The sequence below is a fragment of the Hylaeus anthracinus genome, unplaced genomic scaffold (genome assembly GCF_026225885.1).
Source record: "Hylaeus anthracinus isolate JK02 unplaced genomic scaffold, UHH_iyHylAnth1.0_haploid 11985, whole genome shotgun sequence".
Classification (NCBI taxonomy): Eukaryota; Metazoa; Arthropoda; class Insecta; order Hymenoptera; family Colletidae; genus Hylaeus; species Hylaeus anthracinus.
The window spans coordinates 11,459,163-11,468,645 of NW_026534333.1; the positions used below are offsets into that span (position 1 = coordinate 11,459,163).

The window sequence follows — 9,483 nt, forward strand, 5'->3', positions numbered from 1 at the left end:
ACCAATTCCGTATAATATCCAGCAGACATCGACGCTATTCTGAATGAATCAAAGAAAATTCAATCGATAAAAGTAATTACTTTACGTTGTATCAATTTCAATTGCTTACTTTCTAATAATCAGACTTCGTTCCCTATTGATGTGTTATACCATTAATACCAATTTCATAGTACTGGTATTGCACGTTCGTCGTGAATGTATCGGTGTAAATAAATATATGTAACAAGTGCCTAGAAATACACTCTGAATCAAATTATTAGCAAGACATTGTATTCCTCCTAACAAAGACGAACCAACAACAAATCTAATCAGAGTGAACAAGTTACGTATAGAACGATTCATAGAACGTCACATCGCCAATGGTTGATTCATCGATCATAAGCTTAGCACTACAGTGAGCAGTGACACTAACTCTCCACTAACGAAGAAATTAATCATCTAAAGCCACTTGTGCGCAAGGTAGATGCGCAGAAAACTACCGCGTCGTTGAATACTACACGATGCAGATTGCAAAAGCGAGGTGTGCGTTTCGTGTATGGTCCCGACAAAAACGCGCACATTATTCCTACGACCCGCATTGTGTAACAATGGAATATAGTCTTTTACGTGTCTAATTTACGTACAAGCGACGTTTGGGTGATTCGTTTCTTCGCTGGTGACGTCAGCGTCTCCCAAAAGTTTCCACGAACCTAAACGTTCGTAACCTAAGTGTACAATTGTACACTTCAACGATGAAACGATTCAATGATGCAATACGAGTCAAAGACTTTCGTTGAACCGTCAAACATGTATCCATACTGTTCGATATTAGCTGATAGGAGTGTGCGGTTCATCGATAGTGTCGTATCGATATCATTCCCATCACTACGCATCGGTAACCCTTGGTCGCCTCCGAGGATGCACCCAAAATTACGTGTAGACATGTATTCGTTGTGCGTGTATGTATATACGTTCACATACATATATACATATAGGTACACACGTAGACGGTAGAGAGAGGTATAAACATATCATGTATATCAAGCCACACCGCGCCACACCTTATTGCGCACGCAACGCGTCTCATCAACCTCAAGCAGAAACACCAGGCTAAATTCCAGACAGATCTGTATCGTCCGCCGTTATCGACGATACAACCAGATCGTAGTCGCAAATTAGTCAGTTAGAGAGCATAGATTAGTAACGCAGAGTTTTAGTAGTACGAATAGACACACAGTTCATGGACAGAGGCACAATTAGCACACTGATGTTCAACAGGACATAGCGACACAAGTAGAGAGACACATACATATATATATATATATATACATATATATATACATATATATATATATATATATATGTATACAATGATGCATGTATACAAACGACATAGTACGGATCAAGTAAATGAGTATAAACAAGTCGATAGATGTGTGTTTATGTGTGAGGGTGTGTACATATGTCAGTGTGGACGCGAATATAATACATACATCATACATACATAAATACACGCATATGTGTGTATGTTGATACACGTATATGCATGTAGAGAGGTCAAAGCCATACTCGTGTAAGTCAAGTTTCTTAAAACGTCGACTTCAGAGTGCAGATGCTGGCTGCACCTCAGTGGCAAACTACGCTAATTGTACGTCGTACGTAATTCGACACTTTTAACAGCTCGAGGCTCGTTTTGCTACTTTCATTGTAAATATGCACGATAGTTTGCAACGCAAGGTCGCTCTACACGATAAACATCATTTCACGTATCTCAAAAATGAGATGAAAGGAGATTCAGATGCTTCGCGACTCAGGATATTGTACTCGATATTATTTCTTACATATTTATCCGAAATTTTATTTGTCTGGCAAACGTAGCTTGCCTTTGTGGTACGGACACGCCAGTTCACCGAAAGAGAAAGATTCTCAGTATAACCAACCGATTTACACTAAAATGGCTGCCATTCCCTCGGCTGTACGCGTATGCATACATACAAACACGTATATGCGAGCAGCGATTCGATCGTACGAGCGATAAATAATTTGATCGAGTACGAAAGAAAGCGTAGTCGTTGTTAGATGTCGCGCCGCGGTAGAAAGTTGTGACACGCACATAGATAGAGGAGAGCGAATTAGTAGTAAACCAAAAAGCGTGAGAGGTCAGGGAACGGCGGGTGTGAAAAAATGGTACCAGACGGAGGAGAGCTGAACGAGTCAGCCGGATACGAGAACGAGGGGCAGAGTTGAGAGAGGTCGTGATCGAGAGGAGCAAGGATCGAGAGGAGAAACAAAAAGTGACCAATTAGAGGCGAAAGGTCGGTGGGTTCGCGCGATGATCTGGGATGGACTCACCCGTCGGGCTTTGCTTTGATACTTGAGTGCTTTTTTGGTGTCCTGCGTTGCCGTTTGCACGTAGTCCACCGCGTGCTCCACATGGTACTCTATGCGATCTATCATCTCGCCCTAAGGTGGGTGGACGAATCCACACAGCGTAATAGGGGAAGAAATGTTATTGTTAGTTTCAGCCAAATGTAAGCTTGGGTGACGATTAACGTCGACGCCTCTTCGAGGAGTATAACATATACAGGGTGTTTCATAATGCCACCCCCCCCCCCACTCCTCCCTCTTTGTGCCAAGTAACTTTTGTAAAAATATTTGTTTGGTATTGTTGGATTTTCTCTTCTCTAAAAGAGAAAGTTTTCGTAACAAAAACCATCAATGCGCGTTTGGGTTTCGTTCCTAGACACAAGTCGAGAGGGTGCAGCTACGTCCCATGTTGGCTTGTTTAGACAAAGTATGGGACCGATAGGATCTATAGTTCGGTAACGAAATTCTTCTGAACGTGACCTCGCGTTCTTTCATTCGAGCTTCTTCCATGCGTTATTGAATAAAGTTTTAAAGTCAAACGATAATAAAATTTGTCTAAAATTCGTTCCACCGGCTATATTTCCAATAGGTATCTTCGTCTCTTTGTGGGATAATCATACCGCTTTTAAACGAAACAGCCTGTATACGTATGCATTGGAAATATTTTTGAGAAATAAATTAATCGATCCAGATACTCAGATCCAGAGTTCTGTCGAGTCTCACTCGACATGGGACCGCAAAGGGTTAAATCCTAGAGTCGGAAACTTTCAACGTTTGGAATGAAATGTTTGATTCGATCGAAACGTTCAAGAGGATAGAATCCGTGTCATCAACTGTGGGCATGGAGAAGGAAATCGTGCCCCAGTAAAGGTGACTTCGAATTAACGGGAAACAGAAAACGTTGGCTCGATTCTACGTTGCTGATAATCTAGCCCGTCCGTCCGACTGCAACTCTAACCGTCAAATGCGCTTCTTGGAACCGGAAACGTTTCTTTTAATCAACGTGTTTCTCTCCGAGTTCCTGAAGTAGCTACTGCCATAGGAACGATAGCGATCTATTAGACCAGCGGTGCTTAGCTTTTTTAATCTCAGGGCACATTTTAGAATATTGGCAGCAATTATAGGGCGGTCCTTTCGATCAACCAACGTGCTTATTTTCAATATCAAGCATGGTCCCGTGTATCGTACGAAAATCGTTATCGATAGCGTGCTATCACTGTTAATATTTACTGCTGTTGGTGCTACTAATTCATTGGTCTCGTAATGGTACGCCATAAAGATAATATTTGCATCACGGAAATACTTGGTTTGGGTATATATCGGGGATATAAAAAAATATGTACTGCGCAAATGCACTATTTCCTTAAACAAGAAAACAATAAACGTTTTGACTCAGATCCCCTTTAGTACATGCATGTGATCTATACATTTTTTTTTTTAAATGAATTTTCTTGCTATTCCTGAAAACTAATTCCTTTTTACTACTGCTAATTAACATGTATCGTAGAAAGTGGAAATTTTAATTAAACTACTTGGGAGCAAATGAAAATTACAAATAAAATGTTGAAATATTTCTAATAGTTGCGTTCAATTTGCACCTTTTCATACGAGTTTAATTAAGACGCGACTCTCGTGCAATTATCGTTTAATCGAACTCGGAGCAAACGAGAAAATAAGGTTTTATTTAACGTACATTGGTGTGCGAAAGCAACGTAATTCTTGGCAACGTAGAAAAACGTAAATTTGGCGAAAAGTGGACATAAAGTATACGAAATCAAAACGTTTATAGTTAGTTTAAAAATGTACCATAAGTTATTGGAAACGAATGATCAGGACCTGTAATCAGGATCTGTAATCGATTTTGGAAGCTATTAGCAGCATTAGACGGACGGGCACTCATCTTACACACGTTACCCGATAGTTTGATAGTTTTGAAGCATCGTCGACCTTACCTGACTTTCTACCAACATGGCCATGTCCATGAACATGTCGTGAAGTTCCCTAATCGAGTTCTCTAGTTTGATAATATCGGCGTGGCGAGCCTCGATGTCAGCGAGGGTCTGTTTCGCTTGTTGCGTTTCCATGATAATCTACACGAAACAAATCTCAGTTAATTTGTTTCCAAACATTATTTCTTCGACAACGCAACATGTATATATGAAAAAAAAAAGGAAAGACCAGTTCTGGGAGGAATGAACCCCTATTTCTTGACTATATATTTACAGCGACGTAACCTAACAATGGAGACGTCACTGGGCTACTTCCATCTCTACAAATGGTACAATTTGCGGCTGGCCCGTTCGCAAAGTGCTCGCCCAGGTCGTAGGCCATCCCTCAAAGTAAAAATGACTCAGCAGTCCTGAATTCTCTAGCTCGCGGTGACACATTCACCCTTAACCCAAGACTGATCTTTCCAGGTCGGCGGCTCGCAAACGGAGAGTCGAAAGGGCATTTCTTACCCCTTGCGTGAACACAGCCGGATTTCCCTGTTCCAACATTTCCTCTAGTTCCTCGTTAGTGGTCGTTCTCCCCGCTGCAAGCGGCGAAATCGATCGGTTAGACGGTATTAGAGTGGTAAGAGTGCGTTGACGCGCTCTCACGCATACGAAATGGGATTAGCCTGAACGCTTAGGGCCACGCTTACTGATTTCCAGCTGTCGTTGTATCCTTCCCTTACACCGCTCTCTGTAATCGGTCTGCGTTCGATTGTACTCTGTCATCACCTCGACGAACTTCCTGGACAGCGTCGAGTGCTGTGTCTTGCGTATCCTCAGATCCGCCGACGATTTGTTCGTGTGCTCTTCTTGCTCGATATTTTGCTCTATCACTGCGCACCAAGAAACGAATTGTCAATGTTGAAACTGTGTCGCGTGGTACGAGCTAGTGTACACGCTAGGGATGAATCGAGCGTAGAACACCTATGAGCATTCTCACGACTACGTAAGACATCGTTCTCGACCCTCTGGTGCAATGATCTCGTCCGATTCGTCGAAACAAATTATCGCTTGGGTATTTATTAGGTATTTATTAAGGCTCGTAATAGGTGGTGGAAAACGATACGAATATAAATAATGTAGTATCGGAAAACTATACGGAAACGTTGCGAGGGAGAAAGCGACCTCCAGGTAGCAAGGGATGGGAAAAACCCACGGACCAGCGGACCCAGCGAGAAGTTCGCGGTGGTGCGAAGCAAGGGCGACGACGAATATGCCCATATTTGGGCATGAACGCGCCTAGACAAAGTTTGCGTGGTGGGAGAACGTAAGGTTTCATGAAGGGGAGGTTCCGGTCGAAAGGGCAGTTAAGCTGAGACGCGCTCTACAGTCAAGTTGTCGTGACCCGTTAGAATAAAAAGTCGTTAAGACGCGGTAGTGGCTTTAAGTTGTAGTCTTTCAAGTTGTAATTTCACATAATTCTAATATAGTTCCTAACCAACGTTTAAAAACCGCATATATACAATTTTATTAAATCGAATTAATTATAACACTGCGATAATAAAAATGGAATGTTGTTTGATGCTTCTGAGAGGGATACTTTAGAACAGGGCTGAATACCACGATCATTTCAACGAATGGTCTAGTGGCGCCGTTAGTTTGCGTGCTTGCCCTGAAACGATACTGCTCAGCCCTGCTGAAGAGCAGATGAAAATTGTAAAAACACGTACAAGGTGTTCTGTGGATACGTAGCTCGATACTCCCATAGGCATTCTATGTGCGTAGATAGATACTTTAGCTATTTTATTCAATTAGGGTGGTAATTATAAATCGTTTTCGATTTGCTTACCCTTTAATTTAGCCCTGACTTTGTTGGCCGTTTTCTTGATGTCGGACATCAGGTCCTCCAATTCCATTTTGACCTCTGCAACAAAAGAGAAGGTGGCTCGTTAGAGGGACTTCATCTTCGACAAAATTGAATGAATCGTCGATGACGGTATTTATTTAAGGAATTATTAATGCTCTCTTTAATAGAGGGTACTCGTTTGGTTTCTAAAAACCTGTTGATTTCACCTGTAGAAATGTTTGAATGTCCGCGAGCTGAAATTTCCATCCCATCGCGCTGAATGAAATTCAGTTGGTGAACAGAATGGAAGGAGCATTTATTATGAAAACGGTGTAAGGCCACGGGCACGAATGTTGTGTTCCTTGAACCATAACATTAATAAGTTATAAAGACACGCTGGACTCGTTGCTATATACGCCACGCGTACATACGCCACGATTTCAAAATCCTCCGGCGCGATAACGACGGCAGCACGAATTAAAACGCGAATATTTAAATTAATATTAAAGTGAAACGAAGAAAATATTGAAAGCAGAGTACGTTAAATGTACGTTTCAAAGCGCGAAGATATTTTACGTTTCATAACGTAAACTGTATTAATTTATCGTTAAATGTAACCTGAAATTCAAACGTAAGCTCGAGAATTTTAACATTATCTATAAAAAGAAGTAAAACAAAAAGAAATACCGATAAGTAAAATAAAATGAGATCGAGTATGATCAGTGGATCGTTGAAACAGGTTTATAAAATGTATCGTACGTATAAAATGAATAGCAAAATATCAAGTACCGTCTTCTACAGTTTAAATAATGATATCCGAAGTTCATTCGCGCCATTTCAATCCCATTGACTAATAAAATATAAGAATATTAAATTAGTCGAATAGCGTGACATAATAAGAAAAGGCAATGTTCGAAACGGAGTTCGAATGCCTTTCAGAGATTAATTTCTCCGCAGTTACAACTGTGCGTCGAGGGTGGAAACAGATGAGATACGGACTGCCGGAAGCCGTACCTCGACAGACCAGTAACGAGATTATCCTTTCTGCGAACAAACGGTTTTCCAAGATTGTCTTCGATAAATTTCGAAAACAATGCAGAGTAAACAGCTCCGGCTGTCGAAATGGAACGTAAATTCAATGAACGTTAATTCACTTGCAAATAGGCGTAGGAGCGAATGTTTAATTCGAATGGAACAGAAAATGTCAGAATTTGATTCGAATATTTGTTCCCTAATTAATCCGAAATAGGCTCGTGTTGGATTCCTTTCAATCGGGAAAAGCTCGCTAATGAGGCTATTAGCCCTCTAATAATTCAATGCAGGCTCGATGTCAAATAGAAAAGATTCTGTTTTCACTAGTGGAAGTATACCTTTTTCCTCCTCGATTTCTTTATCAGCCTCGATTTATACCACTTAAATGTATACCGTAAGCTACAGCTGAAAAACCACGTACGTGGAGCATATTTTATTCATTTTTCGTTTATTTCGCCTCTTTATAGAACAACCTGTTTACAAAATGAGCATAATAAGGAAGAGAAACAAAGCGGATACGCGACGTAAAAAGAAACGAAACAAAAGTGCAAACAGGCAAAGTATAACTAAGTAAAGTGCCGTTATAAAAACCTAACCTCGTTATCTCGAGTCAATAAATATCTATACATCCACCCATCTCGTCATTTGCGTCGAATAAATATAAACAGCGAGGGGGGACGAGCCCGTTGCTTCTATCCGGGGTAAAAATTAGCTCTCGAAACCGGGAGATATTGCTTCGATACCGAATTGTACGTCCAAAGAGAACCGCGAAGTAATAAAAAAAAAAAAAAAAGAAGGACCTTGAGTCAATGCGGAAGTCCGAAAGACGAACCTAGAAATCATCGCAGAAACGTATCGACCGAACGAAGGCGAGGCTGCACCGTAGATCAATATCTGCGATTCGTTGGCGCAACACGATAAGAAGAAAGGGAGAACGGGAAAAGGGACACGAATCCAGACGACCGATATCTGTCCTGTGATCGACATGGACTTGTTTGCTTGTCCCCTCCGTTGTCATATCGCAACCACCCACCCTCCCTGGCACTTTCTTCTCTCCTCGTCTCAGCCTCGTTACAGATTTCCTCAGAATGGAGGCAACGTTCCACTGTTCCATATAAAGTTTCAGTCTTTGTTAACCGTTCATTACACACGTCGCAAAAATAAGTGGTAACTCCAGATCTAAATTAATGGAATCGTTCCCATCACTCATGTAACGCGATTCTTAAAAGCACGAGAAAGAATTCTACTCGTCAGTAGAAATTGGAATTTTTGTCATTTTCATGGGATCTTCTCTAAGGGGGTATCCTGAATTAGGAGGTCTAAAAGAAGTGGTTTTTCGTGAATTTTTTTTAGGATGGAAAAAAATTATTAATTCTATCGAACTTTTTATCCCATTTTCATGCATATTTGAGCAGTCTGTAGAAATTTGTTCAACAAGAAATATTCAAATTGAGTCGACTGTGACGCACGTTTGTAGCGCACCTCGCAATTGAAACCACCTATTGGCAGGAAAGATGCAGATCGTAATTTTGGTTTGACACAAAAAAAAACAAAAGAAATTTTCATTTTCATACATTTTTCTTCTATGTGAACTAAAAATTTCATACAAAAAAAATGCTTACCAACTTCTTTATCAAGTTAGTGATTTTTTTTCACCCAAAGAACTCGTTCTTTTTTTCAAATTTGCAGTAACTTCACATTTCACCGTTTTTGCGGATTTTTCTTAGTTCACATAGAAGAAAAACGTACGAGAAACCAAAATTACGATCTGCATCTTTCCCGCCGATAGGAGGTTTTAATCGTGAGGTGCTCTACGAATGTGCGTCACAGTCGAGTCAATTTGAATATTTCTCGTTGAAAAAATTTCTACAGACTACTCAAATATGCATGAAAATGGGATAAAAAGTTCGATAGAATTAATTTTTTTTTCCATCCTAAAAAAATTCACGAAAAAACGCTTTTTTTAGACCTCTTAATTCAAGATACGCCTTTAAAGTGTTTTCAATGGGTTACTGAGGTCTTTCTGGTAAAAATGAGTAGAAACATGGCCGTATTCGGAGTATTTTTAATTGGACATCTTTCGAGTTTTAACAAAGTGATTCAGAGGGATTAAAATACAAAGTGATCGAAACGAGATCGTGTTTGGGCTCGTTTTAATCGCGAAAACCTCTCCGATCAGTACGTAAAGCTCTTGTAAAAAGTGAAGTCTTGTATAGTAATTATATAATTCTATTATATACAGGGTGTCCCAAAAGTCGGGGAGGAGCCGGAAATGGAGGGTAGCTGAGACGATTCTGAACAACAATTTCCTTTGCAAAAATGTCG

The 9,483-nt window shown here is 40.5% G+C and overlaps 1 protein-coding gene across 3 annotated transcripts in view; it reads right to left on the reverse strand.

Annotated features, from left to right (window-relative positions):
• Positions 1 to 6: 6 nt before the first annotated feature.
• The window catches only part of LOC128886647 (syntaxin-1A), a 44,438-nt gene continuing 34,961 nt past the window's right edge, over positions 7 to 9,483 (reverse strand). Inside the window, exons 4-9 of one of the 3 annotated variants that reach the window (XM_054141720.1) lie at positions 6,130 to 6,204; positions 4,991 to 5,173; positions 4,806 to 4,879; positions 4,299 to 4,436; positions 2,332 to 2,442; positions 7 to 1,952 (exon numbers count right to left, since the gene is read on the reverse strand). In XM_054141720.1, the coding sequence (XP_053997695.1) occupies positions 1,929 to 1,952; positions 2,332 to 2,442; positions 4,299 to 4,436; positions 4,806 to 4,879; positions 4,991 to 5,173; positions 6,130 to 6,204 (605 nt within the window). In that variant the 3' untranslated portion in view covers positions 7 to 1,928. Of the gene's footprint in view, positions 2,443 to 4,298; positions 4,437 to 4,805; positions 4,880 to 4,990; positions 5,174 to 6,129; positions 6,205 to 9,483 lie in introns of all 3 variants that reach the window. The other 2 variants (XM_054141719.1, XM_054141718.1) reach the window with 2 other exon arrangements.